General features: G+C 41.1%; 4 protein-coding genes across 9 annotated transcripts in view; 2 read left to right on the plus strand and 2 right to left on the minus strand.

The window, feature by feature from the left end:
- Positions 1–418, plus strand: part of LOC117229715 (uncharacterized) — a 50,294-nt gene extending 49,876 nt beyond the window's left edge. For all 4 annotated transcript variants that reach the window (XM_076518973.1, XM_076518972.1, XM_033486395.2 and 1 more), the window contains one exon: positions 95–418. In XM_076518973.1, coding sequence (XP_076375088.1) covers positions 95–191 — 97 coding nt within the window. In that variant the 3' untranslated portion in view covers positions 192–418. The remainder of the gene's footprint in view (positions 1–94) is intronic.
- Positions 358–7,844, minus strand: Ars2 (arsenic resistance protein 2). Of its 3 annotated transcripts, none has more exons than XM_033486393.2 (16): positions 7,711–7,844; positions 7,176–7,316; positions 6,801–7,067; positions 6,393–6,587; positions 5,164–5,230; positions 4,841–5,088; positions 4,602–4,774; positions 4,391–4,522; positions 4,078–4,322; positions 3,858–3,998; positions 3,552–3,800; positions 3,313–3,483; positions 2,988–3,250; positions 2,628–2,909; positions 2,431–2,556; positions 358–1,456 (listed from the first exon to the last, which is right to left on the minus strand). In XM_033486393.2, exons 2-16 carry the CDS (start codon positions 7,295–7,297, stop codon positions 1,378–1,380), a joined length of 2,760 nt encoding a protein of 919 aa, XP_033342284.2. In that variant the 5' UTR covers positions 7,298–7,316; positions 7,711–7,844; the 3' UTR covers positions 358–1,377. The 3 variants fall into 3 exon arrangements, with proteins under 3 accessions (XP_033342284.2, XP_033342283.2, XP_033342285.2); XM_033486392.2 differs by having other exon boundaries at positions 6,801–7,079; XM_033486394.2 differs by lacking the exon at positions 358–1,456 and adding an exon at positions 1,652–2,188 and having other exon boundaries at positions 6,801–7,079.
- Positions 7,845–8,028: 184 nt separating this feature from the next.
- Positions 8,029–12,637, minus strand: alphaSnap (Alpha-soluble NSF attachment protein). The gene is made up of 5 exons (XM_033486465.2): positions 12,411–12,637; positions 11,622–11,818; positions 11,279–11,544; positions 11,025–11,198; positions 8,029–10,915 (listed from the first exon to the last, which is right to left on the minus strand). Exons 1-5 carry the CDS (start codon positions 12,497–12,499, stop codon positions 10,766–10,768), a joined length of 876 nt encoding a protein of 291 aa, XP_033342356.1. The 5' UTR covers positions 12,500–12,637; the 3' UTR covers positions 8,029–10,765.
- A 184-nt stretch (positions 12,638–12,821) lies between these two features.
- On the plus strand, positions 12,822–15,511 carry hdm (meiosis specific with OB domains hold'em). Its single transcript, XM_033486456.2, has 8 exons — positions 12,822–13,215; positions 13,324–13,455; positions 13,597–13,865; positions 13,987–14,209; positions 14,312–14,428; positions 14,510–14,669; positions 14,882–15,089; positions 15,170–15,511. The coding sequence occupies exons 1-8, from the start codon at positions 13,095–13,097 to the stop codon at positions 15,362–15,364; spliced, it is 1,425 nt and encodes a 474-aa protein (XP_033342347.2). The 5' UTR covers positions 12,822–13,094; the 3' UTR covers positions 15,365–15,511.
- Positions 15,512–15,532: the final 21 nt, after the last annotated feature.

Genomic DNA, 15,532 nt, shown 5'->3' on the forward strand with positions numbered 1-15,532 from the left:
GATCCCAACTTCTCTGACAATAAGGCAAATTTTATTTTCCAACAGAATTGTCGAATATCGTTTGATCACGCGCGAACGTTTTGATTATGTGCAGAAACAATAGGTGCATCACGAAGGGGATGAAGTGCAATGGTGTCGACGACTGCGGCGACGGAACCGACGAGAGGCACTGCAAGCACAGAATCCTCTGATCTCTCGTACCGGCCGAGTCTATATCACAGTATTTTTCTTACAGGAAGAGAGCGACGAATGTAATTAATGTATATATTTATACATATATATACCATTGTGCCGTATAGATATGCAGCGATGCATAATAAATTGTTTACATGGCGGTATACAAGCGGTCGACTGCAATTAGGAAATGACATATTTTATTGATGTATAATAGAGTCGATTACAAGTGCCGTATTTTATACCGCGAAGTCTTTTTCAATGGAACATTATACATTTATAGGTTTCCTCCTCTTTCTTCCACGGTGCTACAGATACACGACACATACACATATATTTTCGCGCTCTCTCGTTATATTATTATCGTCGTCGTCATCATTATCGTTATTACCAGCATCATCGTCATCAAAACGAAACAGTTCTCGCAGCATTTGTACACATCCGAGACGCGCTGCAAGTCTTCCAGAAACCGGACGATCTGTTTCTATGTTTCGTTTCGATTCGCATCGGTATTATGCGTAAAATCTTTTATCGGTAGTTCTCCCTCATTGCACATATCACGACTGTCAAAAAATAACTGGGAAGCACAGCTTTGCTTTTAAATTGAATTTCGTGACTGATTAAAAATCTTACGATCATAACTAACGGAATAAAAAAGCTTGGCTGTCGAGAGAGACTCGCGGTATACCATACATATATTTTTGTATACAGTGGATTTCCTCGCAACTATATAAAAATTTCAAACATTCGCATGAATGCGAATAAGCCTTTCACGCGAAACATTGTCCAAACGAAATGGGTTCAACACGATAAATATATACAGGTAATACGGACCGTTGCCGAAATAGCTGATTAAACTCAAAAAGCATATACTGCCTCTGACAAGAACCGAGGAATCTCGTGGATGTGCACATCCGACGAGTCTTCTCATTCCTAAGCCAGAAATGGACAAGACCGTAAAAATTGATTCTTAAAACGATTAAACTCGGTTCCCGTTAACTGCTTTCCTTGCTTATGTTTCAAACGAAACTGTAAGTTTGTCCATTTCCGGCCTATAGATAGCATTTGCGACCATCGATGTACGTTGCCAAGCTATTGGCGGTCTATTTCAAGAGGGTCCTGTGAATCTAACGCAGGCATCGAAGTACTGTTCGAGCAAGCGGTTTCCATGGGTCCTCTCGAGCGTGTCTCGATCGGCAGAATTTAGAGAAACTCGTCCGGCTCTCTCGGTGCGTCGAGATCGCGATAATGAATGACTGGTCGGAAGTCTCCTCCACCGCCACTGTAACGTTGAACAACAATTAAGATGTCTGTGTTCGGAAAATAATCGGGAGAATGGTAGAAGTAATGATGTGCGGAAGCCAATGAGAGAGTTCGAGGAGGCCGATCAACGTAATCGCGTCTGACTTACGACCAACTGGACATAGGAATTCGTACGGAAATCATGGGATGAAAGAAAATAAAAGCACACACTGTGTAAGCAGTAACAAATAAGTTTATTTGTTAGTCCTTTTACTGACACGGTTACAGCATTTGCCGATCTTTTTCTAACGACCCTCCTCGTTCCCTCCAGTATTATTCCACCCTTATCGACATAGGAACGCGAAGCCTTGTACTCGCTCTATTAAAATACGCGTGACGTATTCGAAGCTAATTTCATTCCGTTCTCAGAGGAATATCTTTTTACATGAGCCGTGCAAAAATGAATCTCGTGTAAAGAGCAAGATAAAACGTGCTGATTTTGTAACACAGTTCTCGTTGTCGATTGTTTTAGTGTTCGAAATGTTCTGCGATATCGACGTGCGGTGTGTCACATAATCCAGATTTAAAATCTGCTAGCACGGATGCGAGTCTGATTATCGCTTGGATTTGCTCCCGTTTGCCGTTTAGGCACTCCGCGCGAATGACACGAGGGTGCCGGGTCAAACTCGATTAAACTTAGAACATGTCCATATCTAGCTGGTCCAAGTCATTATAACTAACAATAGGCCTCGAGGTTGAGTCCGGAGCAGCCCTGTAAAACAGTGGATCACACCGCGTTCAATAGACACGTCGCAGACGAACGAGAAACGAGAAAAGAAATGAGAACAGAAGAATTTTCAAACTGTACTTTCCGCGATCGACGGGATCTCTATGTACATAGTTGATCGTTCTTTTATTAGCCGCTCGAGTAGCTCGACACACAGCAAACACATACCGGAGATTGCGTACAACATGCGTGTCGCATGCAACAGAGAAAAGAATTGTGTTCCTTACCGTCCTCTATTGAAACCACCGCGACTTGGGCGGGGCATTCCGAATCCTCCACCGAATCCTCCGCCGTAACTGGATCCGTAGCCTCCTCCTCTGTTGCTACCGTAACCGCTCCCGTAACTTCCGAATCTATGGAAGTCAAGGATTTCCAGATTTAGAGAAAGAAATCCTGATAGTTAGCTCGAAGCATCGACACTTACGTGGAGCATCCGTAGGGGTTGAATCCACCCTCGCGCATACCACCTTCTCTGGGTGGCGCCTTGTTGCCAGGATGTTCGGGCAACTGTGGCCTCTTCGGGTCCCTCAAATAATTGTTGAAATATTCCGCCTCTGCTTTGACCTCGGCCACCTTCTCCGCGTGCTTGTTGAAGATATGTTTGCGAATGAAGTCCGGACCCTTAAACTTCTTCCCGCTGAGTGGACACAACCACTTGTCTTTCGACAATTCTTGCGTGTTCGCTTGCACGAACTTTTCCACTTCACTAATACAAAACGCTTAAGGAAAGTAAATCACCCGTTGACAAAGATTACGATCATGTCGGCTGTCTTAAGAAGGATACGTTTCCGCGTTCTTGGCACCGAGCTTATCAAATTCTTCGTGGGACAGAGTGGCGACCGGCTGCAAGAAGGCTGCCATCTTGCTCTCGAAATTACGACAGTACTCTGATAACTCGGTGCTGGACACTTTGGCGGTCGGAGGCGATCCTCTGACGTGCATTATGCCACACCTGTTAGGCATCTCGTCCTCGTTAGGGTACTCGCAGTGATTGTAGTAATCAACGGAGTGCACTATCCGCAGGTAGAGAATCAGTCTATCGAGTACCTAACGAACGAAGAGGGCTTAGAATGTTTGCTGGAGATTGTTGAATAACACGGTGATGATACCTTGACTAGTGTCGGGTCTCTCTCGATGGGACCATCCCCGTCACCTCCCAGCTGTCCCTCCTCCTGGTCGCCGGACATTCCTAGCAGCTCTTCCTCCTCTGCAGATGCTTCCTCTATCAGGTAATCGGTTATGTTCTTCAACACTGGATTCTTCGAAGATAGTCCGAACGCCTATCGATACAGGAAAATGTTTTTAGAAAATTTATCTCGCAGCAGAAGCAAGCCGAGCATTGACTTACAGCTTGCTCAACCTCGTGAGCATTTTGTGCGCCTTTAACATCTTTGATGTCCTCTTCCTGCTTCGCCGCGCTATCCTCTTTCCTCTCTTCGTTCCACAAACCGACTCTGTTGTCCAAATTATGCACGATTTTTGCGCTCAGTTTGATGTCGTGTCGAACGATCTGCTTGTGGGATGTCAGGCCGTTCACCGTGCGAATGCGACGCGAGAGATCTCTGTTCACTATCGCACCCAGCTCGCAGTCTCTGAGCTGTAGTAAATCAGATTAGAAAGCTTTCAAAAATTAATTACTATGTTGCCAACTTACTCGAATATTATTCAGGCTCCAGCATATCTCCTTTATGTTAACTTGTCTCTCGAAGGACACCCATCCTCTTCTGAACCATCTCCTTTCCGGCTGAGGATCTGCGATGGCAACTCGTAAGAATCCAGGAAAGCGTTTGCACATCTATTTTGAACAATTTGTTAGTAAATTTCGAAGGAGAAATATCAAACCGAATCTTTATGCCAGAGATCATTTAACTGACCGCCTCTACTTCTGCTTTCGTGATGGTAGGTGCCAAATTACGAAGGAAAATGCTGCTAGTTTTGTGCAATGCCCTAGGCTCTTTCTCCTTATCTTCGCTGGCGAGGTCGATCACAGCCTCTGGCTCTATCGCAGCCTTCTTAGGTTCCGTTGGTTCACCGTCAGACTTGTTAGCTTCTCGTTCTTCTTCTTTCTCTTCCCCAGCTTCCACGTTCTCGTTGCTCGCGTCCGCTTTCTCGCCGGTAGCTAAGGCGTAACATGTCCTTAAGTATGATTTCACTATCAAACACACTGCGCGATTAATCACGACTTACAAGCTTCTTCCTTTGGTGTGTCGGGTTTGTTGCTGTCGCTGCCTGAAGAACTACTACTGCTACTGCTGCTGCTGCTGCTACTGTTGCTGTCGGTGCGCTTCCTTTTCTTGGGGTTAATTTCTTCTAATTTACCTATCGCATCAAAACAAAACAAAACTTATAGAACAGCGAGAAATGTTATTTCATCTTCTCGAATAGAAAAAAAAAATACCGTTCCCTTCCATGTCATCGTCTTTCTTCGGTTCCTCAACTGTCTCTTCAGATTTCGCAGGCTCCTCGTTCAAGTTCTCCTCCTTTTCCACAATCTTCATTTCCACGTCCGCGGGCTGTCCGTTTTTACACGTTTTCTCTGGACGCGAAGGCTCTTCCGGTTTACTAACTTCGCTACAGAATCGAACAAATGAATCTTGTTGTTATCGGAATTGTTTTTGAGACATTTCGAATCCTCACCTATTGTCTGTTTTCTTATCAACCGCAGGTTTATTCTTCGCGTCCTCTTTCTCTTTAGCAACCTCTTTCGAAATAATTGGGTTTACTAGCTTCACATCTAGAACTTGCAGATCTTCCTCGGTACCGCCTTCTAGTTTAATTACTACAGCATCCAACAAATGAAGCAAAGCGTCTGCTTGCTCGGCGTCTACCGAAACCTTGTCGATCTCTTCGGCGTCAAGCATTTCTAAGAAAACTTCAACGCGTTTCTGTGAAAGAAAATTGTAGTCAGAAAGACCGGTAAGAATAATTTGATAAGAATTTAAAAATCCTGAAGCTGATACCTTAAGGGCAGACACTTGTTCCTCCTTTCTCTTCACAGACTCTTCAGGATGGTACTTAATTTTGAACCTGACAATCGAGAGAAAGTTTGATATTAGTCACAGCTTTCTCTGGCAGACTTTTATCGATAGGAAAGCAAACAGACGTACAATTTTGTGGACTTATGGTTATGGTTCGTTACGTTCGGAAAATTAACATGTAAATCAAAGATATCAGTTAGTTTCAGACTTCTCGATAGAATATATATCTAAACGCGTCTATAGAGGAGCACAACATGTGTACGGTTTATCGATCGAGATTATCCGTGATCGTGAACGACCACTATAGATAATAGAAACAGAATGATTCAACAGCGACCGAAATCAGTCTCCCTTCTTCGCGGTCAGGAACAAACGGTTCCTCTCGTGATCAAGCATATTAAACTCATTAATCATCAGTTTCGCTCGAGGCACGATTATTTTACACAATTAATCAGTTTTACTGTCAACAATTGTCAGTTACAGAATGAGGCCTCACCTGTAGGTGTTATTTTAACTCGCATTCAGTTTTCTCGTCGACTCAGAGATCTATTTGCAAACGATTACGTTCTCATCGTTTTTCGAATTCAGTGAGAGTGATTAAACGGGTTTAGAGCGCGGCCTACCGCGAGCAGATTTGGGCTTTGCGCGCCCAGCTCGCATTTTTCATTAGCTACCTAATAGACACTTTTTGTTCGAATCTTCTGCGATGCGCGTCACGCGGTATGCATAAAATGTACGGAAAAAATAAACGAGCGAGACGACCTGTGCCCAAGACAAGGCGTTGCTGGCTGTATGGCTGTAGGGATAGACAGAGAGAGCTGGTCATATTGGCTTGAATATTACCGATAAAATGGTGTCTGCAATTTAGCAAAAATTATAAAGCCGCTAACACCCTCCTTTCCCCTTTCTGGCCAACGCGTATGCCATCCTTGGTGCATACACGCTAGGCCAGAAATTCGTTGATACGAATTCGGATCCAACGATTACTTTCTACAGTGGACGATGATGGTTCCGTGGTAACAGGCATCGAGAAACTATATGTTCTCGTCTCGTGTGAGTTTTAGTGGTACATTTAGTGTTTTAGTTGTGAACACGTGCGTCGGACCACTGTAGAAATTAATTGCTATTGTTGTAACCGCGTTTCAAGGCACGGCTGAGCTGCATGTTACGTTAGAGATGAATTTTCAAGCTGACGACGAAACGAAATATACCATTCCTCGTCCTTGTGAGCGACGAAGAACTCATTCAACTGTTGACGCCTGAACTCCAGCTTGTACTCGTTGTAACGTTTGATAGCTTCCTCGTCGGTGATCGTATCCTCCTGTGTCCCCAGGAACGCTTTGAAAGACATCATCGGCGGCTGGGTCTCCACGTTCGAATTACTGAAGTTGCCAGCCACCTCACGACTGCGCCAAGTACGAACAGAAATTAATGGTTAACGAAAACAACGCCAGGTTATTGCTACCTCAAACGAGCCAGCAGGTGCGGAGTAAATCTATTCCGTTTCTGCGTAATCGCTATGCAACCTCTCATTTTCATGACAAGCTGCCGACGTGCTCAGAATCAACTTCCAGAAAAGAAAAAAAATTGGTTACAAACATAATGCAAGAAACACAAACCTGCTGCTATTAGCATGATTTCCATAATGATGATTGCCGTGATGAGGTGGAGGGTAATGATCTGGTCCCCAGGTTGCACCCCCACCTCCACCACCTCCGTAATAATCGTGACCATATCTAGGACGATCGTCCCAATCTGCCCTCATTCTTTTCATCGGTGGGGCCATTTCTTGCGACCTAGCTGGACTGTACCTGTCTCTTCCTCCGCCCCCACCACCACGATACTCCCTGTAGTCCGGACGTTGCCTAGGTCGACTGGACCACTCTCTAGAATAGTTGCTGGCATTATAAGAACAAGAGGCAGTATTGACGGATAGATTCCCATGGTAACTAAGTAGAACAAAACCGTACATGATTAAACAACGTCATAATTACCTGTCGACCCAGTCATCTCTTCTCCTATCGTCTCTACGACCTTCCCTCGAATAAGACTCTGTCCGTTCCCCTTTGAACTTGTCTCTCCTCTTCCTGTCGTATTCATCGTCCGAGTCGCCCATCGTACAAAATATTACGTCACTGCTGAAACGTGTGACAAGATGGAAAGATATTAGAAACGCATTCGGAGATCGAAGAGTACGCCGATCTCGAATCCCACCATACCAGATGGGGGTTAAGTAGGCGATAGGAGCACATCATTTCTCGGCGTAATTTGCGTTACTATTTTCAAACATTCTCCGCTAGAACTAGGATTCAAAGGAAATTGCGCCGCTAACAAAATGTTTGGCCAGCAGCCAGGTGCTTGTGAGTAAATTCTCGAACGAAACATTCGTATAACGCGCGAGTCAGGTCCTCCGAACGATCGGGTTCTGTCGCGTTTAGTGAGCTAATCGACCCGCACAACACGTTTGTGAAGCGATCGTGCGAATGACGTGATCGAATAGAATGCGGATAAGTCGAAAGCGAAACTTACATAGATCAGGTACTCCGTTAAAAGAAATCAGGCATGGAGGACTTTCGCCATCCGTTACTGTGCGTCACCATCCACCATACCGTTCCTCCCGTCGTGAGGTGCGGCGTCAGCGTCGTTGTCGAAATTCGTTCTCTATCGATTTCTTTCCGCGTTCGAGACCCGCGAAATTCAAACGTAAAAATCGAATTGAATTAATATCTTACGATCAACAGTTAATATTTTTCATCAACGATTGACCGAAATTAAGTTAAACATTTTCACCGTTCAATGCCTGATTTAGGACAGTGGGGAATATAAATATGTGTGGTACAACGAATGTAGATTTGGTAATCAATTATCTTTATTTACAAAGTAAGTTTATTAATTTATATCGTCCACTACGCAGGATATAACTCGGAAGAAGCTTCAACTTCTTTTCTTATGTTAATGCTGTGTAAAGAAGTTTTCTATAACAAAAAGGGAACTATGCATGCTTCGAACAAGTAATTTCATGAAATTACAGAGTTTCATAAAACTTACGTGTATTGTCTATTCCACTACAATTCTACAGCTTGGAAAATTGCGTACAGTGTTAAATTATTTTTATTGCATAATATATAGGACATTCTTATAAAATGGTTATCAGTAGACTGCAGATGTTAATGGGAATATTAACTTTTACAATATAGTTCACAGACAGTGACGTTAAGCAGTCAATTCTGTACTCTCAAATGAAATGAAATAAAAGCTTCATTGGATATTGTTGAATCTTCTGCCGTTGTGAGCTCTAAGAATCAGAGTCCGATAGAAATGCATACAATCCGCAGTCTAGTTATCTAAATACTTTTTGTTGCACATATTATTGCCCTTATCGATAAGTGGGGTGTGTGTAGCTCTTGAAGCATGTAAACGTTACTATTAAAAAACCTGCGGTGCTTTGAATTTGACTTTCTTTGTCACATAGAGTGTCTTACATTACATTGATACGTATCATGGAACATTCCTGATAAATATTTTCATGGATATCTCGGAGACACCCTGCATCACAATATCAGTCAAGTTACAAAAGGTCTACATCGATCGTGTCGTAGTTTCATTTTAATTACAGTTTCAGAAATGATGTGTACAATATGCTTATACGAATAAATAAATAAATAAATCTTTACAGGCGCAATGTAAAACTGTTGGGGATACGTTTCCAGAGTATCGATTTTATACGTTCACGCTGACTTTTCCAGATTACAAAGAACAATATGTCAGTCTCAGACGCAATATAAAAGAATGTAACAAATATAAACAATGAAATAAACTTTCAAATACACGGTCAACAAACATTCTTACACATTTGTTCGCTTCAACGAGTCAATTACGTGTCCAGGGCATTCTCCCTATCGAAACACCGTCGTTTATCGACAAAGCTTCGCGAATTAACAGAGTTTCCAAAGGACAAGGCCGCATTAGTCATTTCTTGGATCGTGCTACAACGATACTATTAAATGATACAGTATAGTCTAGTAGTACATAGTATGGTTGGATATAAATCTGAATATTATTGATGCACACTTTAGAAATAGATTTACACTCTTACGTTGCCAAGCGGATCGTGTCCTCGCGTTACCATCAATTGTGTAAACAACATAAGTATTTCTATTAAGAGAAATAGTTATCGCTCACGTTGGAACCAATGAATAATAAATGAGTGGTACTCATTGATTGACAAAGTAGAATTAATATACGCATATACCTCTATATATATATATATGTAAATGTATACAAACAACTTATTCGTGGAAGATTACGTACAATAGTAAATTCTACGTCTTACATACTTCTAATTCCTGCGACCTTCTACCGAAAACAAACTGCCCATACGATCTTTTTACAATTTCAATCACTTCTCCGAATCAAAAAATTATGAAACATAAATAATGTGCATTCAAATTCCGTTCCTGTTACATTCGAATTGCAATGTATTCCTCCTACTTAACAATGGAACTTTTTTTTTATTACATATTTATATAAACATCAGAAGAATATATTTAAAAAATTAGAACTGATTTTAAGTATAAGAAGCTGTAATGAAATCACAAGTAATAGTAAACATAAAATAAATTAGACATACTTGCAACATTTCAAAGGCTGTGTTCATCTCTAATTTGAACTACATTATATCTAGTTCTAGACTTAAATATCATATACATCAATTTGTGAAATAAACATTTAACATTAATATAGACGTACCTTAGTAGGGTAAAATATAATTTTTATATTCTTACTTAAATGCATATTGTGATCGTTTCCTCTCTTATTCTTTTGCAAATTGATAAAAATTAATGCAGTACTAATTGATTCTGTATAGATAAGTTTAAATAAGAAAAACCAAAAAAAATAATGCACACTCCACATTCGTTAGTTTGATACTCTGGCAGTGTAAAGATAACGATTGACAATTTATCAAGTAGTTGTAACAATTTTAAAGGAGATATTCCTAAAAATTCATTCAGTAAACAGACGATCGTATTGTTCATAATTAATCCGAATCACTAGATAATAAGAAATAGTAAGTTATTAAAAATATTATACGTATGCATAAGATTGCACCACATCTACCGAAGTCGCTCAACTTATGAAAATCAATTATTCTTTTTTTTTGGAATGATAATTCACCGCGGTCGCATGCGTTGAAATTAAACCGCACAAGCTATCGCTTATTTTTGGCAAGCTATTTATATATTTATAAATATAAATATCAACAAAGTTCCAATATTATTTAATTCTATATTTATTGTATGCCCAGTTATAATGGCATATTGAACTAGTATATCCCATAGAATACTTGACGTTCATTTCGCATACTCTTTGTGATGATAACCTTCTATGAATAAATATTAAATGAATCGACGAACGTATAATAGTTGCCAAATGTGCAAGGAGGTGTTATGAAAAATATATTTAGGTATAAAAAATGAAACTACTTTACAAGTTCCACTGAAAGCAGGGTATGACTTAAAAAAGAATACACATAGACTTGGATTAATATCATCGACAGGAAATAGTACGAAGACGGAACAACCGATCAGCGTAGATCTGGATTATCGTTAACTTGTTTTTTAATGCGTAATAATACTGTTGTGTACCACTGATCCAATCGTGAAATTGAATCGTATTCCTTTACCGCCTCTGTGAAACCTTCGAGATGTTGTTCTTCTAAATGTTCTATCAACGTCTGAAACGAAAGTTAGATGATCTAACGTATGAAAACGCGAATTAAATTTTCGGTACATTCCGACTTTCGACTTAGGCCGACCACATTAATAACCGAAAAAAATGCTCACCTTTATTAATTTACATTCTCTAGAGTCTTGAAATGCAGGATATTGCTCTTGGTAGCGTTCGATCGCGTGCTGTGCATTTAAAACGTCGACGCATAAGTGACATAGTGCCGCTCGGAAGAAATATTCTTTCGCGCTGTACTTCAATAAAGAACTTTCTAAAGATGAAGAAGCAACCTGTAACAGCGAAAGGAAAGTTATACGATTTCTCAGTTCTTAGAAAGTATCTTCGATAGCAAGAATTTTAATTATTTCACCTGTTCATAAATTTGAATAGCCTTATCGTAATTTTCAAGTTGTGCAGCGTACTGTGCAACTTTCAAAAGACACTTGTTGGCAGAAGAATTGCTTTCCTCCCCACGAAAATAATCGGCAGCTTGTTCATAATGATGTACAGCTCTCTCAAGATCTACCGCATCGCTTTCATACATTTCGGCTATACTTTGATGGTGCTTGGCCGCCATTGTAAATCTACCCATATCTGTGTAGATTTCAATTGCTTTCACCAAACAGCTGATAGCCTCTGCATCAAATGAATCAAAGATCAGGCTAATATTCTTTTCACGAGTAGAGAAATTAATTTCATAAATATTATCGTACCATTTATATTAGATTTCTTAAAGCAATTTGCAGCATCTACAAAATTACTAGCTGCGTCATGTCGATTCCCCGCTTTCCCATGTAATTCTGCTGCTTCGTAGAAAGCACTGCCAGCCGAACTCCATTTCTTTGCCATCTTGAACATATTCGCAGCGCGTTGGTAACATTCTACAGCCTCTTCAACTTTTGAAGAACTTCTGCAAAATATGGAAGTCGTCATTAATAAAAAAATAATTAAAATTAAAACAAACCACAAAAACACGAAAATCACAAATACAGAGTAAAAAGCAGAAGTTCGAATATTTTCGAAATATATTGGCACCGTCGATTCGTTGGCATAAAAACTGTCTAGAGCTTATTTAGAGCACATTAAAAATAGATTTTATTCAATTGTCAATAATATCCAAAAAAACATTTTTATACTCAACTACGGTGCGTGAAAATTACATTGTTTTCGTCAAGCCGATGACAGCTTATCATATTAATTTCATCGGTGTGGAATGGATTAATGTAGTTTCAACACGCTATATCCCAACTGAATGGCAACTGTTATACATATACAGATGTACGTGCATACAAGTGCACCACACAAAGAAGCTGAGCATCGAACGATTCGAGAAGAATGAGAAATCCATCCGCTGGGACAGAACGAAATTCCATTTGATGGAAAAAGAACAAAATGTCCATTCCATTGATGAATCGTGATAAATAAATAACGACATCCGAGAGAGCACTACTGGATCCTAGTGTCGGACGAGTTCAAGTAAATCGATGTGGATATAAACTTACCCGAACAGAGAGCCGAAGAAACCTTTCGAATTGAGTTTCTTCTCGGCCTCGGCCAGCAGTTGCATCGCTTTCTGTTCACTGTCAGCCATCGTCACTTTGAATCCTGGCAAACAATCAGTCGCAATAAACGTCTCAGATCATGAACGTCGCACGAACAGTTCACCTCTTAGAAAAAGACGTCACTAAAGTCAATGAAAGTGAATCGAGTGTCATCCGCGGCAGGTTAGCCAACACTCAAGAAAATCGCTACGGGGGATTAAGCCTCGTTCGCAATCGTATTGCGCACTTCCAACTGCGCAGTCCGATGATACCCAGTCGATTAATCAACGTCTTTTTTCGCGAGAATAAAAGATTCTTTTTAATCGCAAAGCATTTTAACTGCAGTCCACATTTTAAGCAGTTTAACTACAGAAATCCTATTTATAAAATTATTTAGGATTGCCGATTCGATGATTTGGATAAATCAGAGATCTGCCGCGCGACTAAACCGATCTTTCCATTGAAAAAATGAACGAATCAGAGCTCCGTCACGTGATCCAACCGACCACCGTCATTATTGAATCTCCTTTGAATCGAACGACAAATTCTTTTCCATTCATCCGGCGAAAACTGAGATTGAAATTCTAAAAAGATATTATTATCGAATTGATGAGCGTATTCCCACGTTGAAAGGAACATTCGAAGATGTCGGGAGTATATAGACAACCGTTGAATCTGTTGCAACCTGGCGCGCAAAATGCGCTCGTGATCGGCGTCATTATAAACAGTTTCAACATGAAAACGATCGATGCTTCGCGATCAAGATGTACGAATTTTATAATATCTGTATATTTCTCAAACGAGACTGGTAGTTGAATCCAACGAAACACAAAGTGTCCGTTATTGATGAAACGAATTGTATTGATATTTTCAGTTAATTGCGGCGAACGCGGCGTATGGACTTTCACATTACGCGATTCTGAAGATGACACGATAAACGTGACCGTATGGGGTAGCGTGCAATTTGTAAGAAAATTGTCCTCGAATTTTCACGTGGGTAGCGTAGGTTTGTATCCAGTCGAAATCGTTTCGTTTTTGTCCTTCGATATTTTGGAATTTGAAGGGTATACAGGACGATTTGAAAGTCCTGTACACCAATCACCGTGTTCCAACATGTACGATTGTTAATTCGATGTTCGACTCGCAGTAGAAGTGATTAACCCGAAGGTGAAGGAACGTCTCCCAGAAGATAGAAACGAACTCTTTGTACCATCTGTGTCGAATCGATCTAGCCTTACGGTCAACGAGGGAAACTCGCTGGTGCAAGCTCACGACGCACCAACACGATCCCAATACGAAGCCCTTTTGACGCAGCCAATCAAGTGCCTAACCTTCGCACAATCTCTGAAAAGCATTTTCGATCATTTGGAGGCGCTACGCGACTCATACGTCGACGTCTTGGTCGTCGTCACGTTTGTATGTTTTCTCCCACCTGTTGCCGAACACCCTGTAACATATTCGATCAAGGTCGTTCGGTCGCCAAGCCCGTACACGTGCGAACAGATGACACTTTTTTAATTCCCTGTGCAATTGATAGGTCAGCGATATTCGTAACGTGATCACGCGAGATGGGAGAAGCATTAGATTCCGGAATTTCGAGGCGGCAGACGCCTCTACGGACGAAGTGGCGTCAATGGTGCTATGGGAGAACGAATGGATCGGCAGAGCCGCGTTTTGGGAGCCCAGACGGACTGTACTTTCCCTGACGGACGCTCGCGTCGCTTATGATAATTTTAAGAAAAGGACAGTCTTATCAATAGGTCGTAACTAAGAATTAATGCTGAAGCGTTTACCGACAACGATAAAGGTGAATCGCTTTAAAAGATATATATTCACGAACCTTCGGGTGTGTAAAATTTCAGTTAGGAAAACCCTGATCGTCGAAAATCCCAACTCACCGCAAACGACGACCATCAGGAATTCCCTACAATATTACGACCCGGACGTAATGTCTGGAAACACGTTCGCGTCGCCCAATCGTAAGGAAGAGATTGAATTCCATTTACACGCCTCGAAAACGCGAATATGCCTCGTCATTCTTTCAATTCTTTTCCTTCCAGCGGATACTATTTCTACCGTGATGACTATACAGGAAATTTCTGACAGGTTGAATAAACACTCGAAGCCGGGGGAGAGACTTCAGTTTGCCGTCATTTTGAAGGCCTACGTAATGGACATAAACATCGAGAGCACGAGTTCTACGATCATAACTAGAAGATGGTTTTATTCCTCATCTTTTCCTTGCCACAAACATATTTTAACGTTGCCCGTAGACACGTTATGATTTATTGTACGACGGCTTGTCCATCTATTGTATATATATATATCCACGTATTGTTAGGGCCGTTATTTTATTACGAATCGTCGTGCGATAAATTGTAATACGAAATTCTCCAATGACACGATCTCAATCGAGCTTTCATTTTCTGCAGCGCGTTATGCAAGAAAATCATCCTCGACGACAACGACTCGTGTATGGATCTCGAATGCCCGTCGGGAAACGGATCACGCGTTCCCATGAACGTAGTGAGTTTTAATTTGAAAGTAAACTTGAAAGACGACACAGGATATCTGATCGGGTGCAAGTTATCGGGAGACACTGCTGAACGCGTCCTTGGTTGTACAGCTACCGAATTTCTGGTTGTTCATGATAATATTCTCAAAATCTTCTCTTTTGCCGATTCATCCGGTTCTTAAATGAAAGCTTTCGCGGGTTTCAGGCGATGAAAATTTCCCAACGCGAAGACTTGAAGTGGAAATACGCGTTGGAAAAATGCGACATTCGCTTACATATTCTTGGACCAACGGCTACCTTCCCGAGCGCCGTTTACAATATTTTGTTCATCAGCAGGGACGAAGAGGATGACGAGGACACGCAACCGCTCAACGAGTTTGCAAACTGGGCCGATGCCTGAAATATTTGGATTTAACGATCTTACGTATTCTACGTGTTAATGGATCATCACTTTATCATATATAATCGTAAAGTACAGTGTTTCGATAATAACGTGAAGTTGTTAAAGAACTATCTTCAATAGCAATAAAACTGACTTTAAACTTAATGGCGCTTTCGATCAGCTGAT

The sequence above is a fragment of the Megalopta genalis genome, chromosome 2 (genome assembly GCF_051020955.1).
Source record: "Megalopta genalis isolate 19385.01 chromosome 2, iyMegGena1_principal, whole genome shotgun sequence".
In the NCBI taxonomy this organism is placed as follows: domain Eukaryota; kingdom Metazoa; phylum Arthropoda; class Insecta; order Hymenoptera; family Halictidae; genus Megalopta; species Megalopta genalis.

Bases quoted from the DNA above. Each gene is read 5' to 3' on its own strand.
- Ars2 (XM_033486392.2), bottom strand. From the start codon at position 7,297: ATGGGCGACTCGGACGATGAATACGACAGGAAGAGGAGAGACAAGTTC. The intron at 4,523-4,601 runs GTATTTTTTTTT...TTGATGCGATAG, and splicing joins CGATGACATGGAAGGGAACG to GTAAATTAGAAGAAATTAAC. The intron at 4,323-4,390 runs GTAAGTCGTGAT...GTTACGCCTTAG, and splicing joins CACACCAAAGGAAGAAGCTT to CTACCGGCGAGAAAGCGGAC.
- alphaSnap (XM_033486465.2), bottom strand. From the start codon at position 12,499: ATGGCTGACAGTGAACAGAAAGCGATGCAACTGCTGGCCGAGGCCGAG. The intron at 11,545-11,621 runs GTACGATAATAT...CATTTGATGCAG, and splicing joins TAAGAAATCTAATATAAATG to AGGCTATCAGCTGTTTGGTG. The intron at 11,199-11,278 runs GTGAAATAATTA...TCGCTGTTACAG, and splicing joins CTATTCAAATTTATGAACAG to GTTGCTTCTTCATCTTTAGA.
- hdm (XM_033486456.2), top strand. From the start codon at position 13,095: ATGTCGGGAGTATATAGACAACCGTTGAATCTGTTGCAACCTGGCGCG. The intron at 13,456-13,596 runs GTTTGTATCCAG...TTCGACTCGCAG, and splicing joins TTTTCACGTGGGTAGCGTAG to TAGAAGTGATTAACCCGAAG. The intron at 14,210-14,311 runs GTCGTAACTAAG...GTAAAATTTCAG, and splicing joins AAGGACAGTCTTATCAATAG to TTAGGAAAACCCTGATCGTC.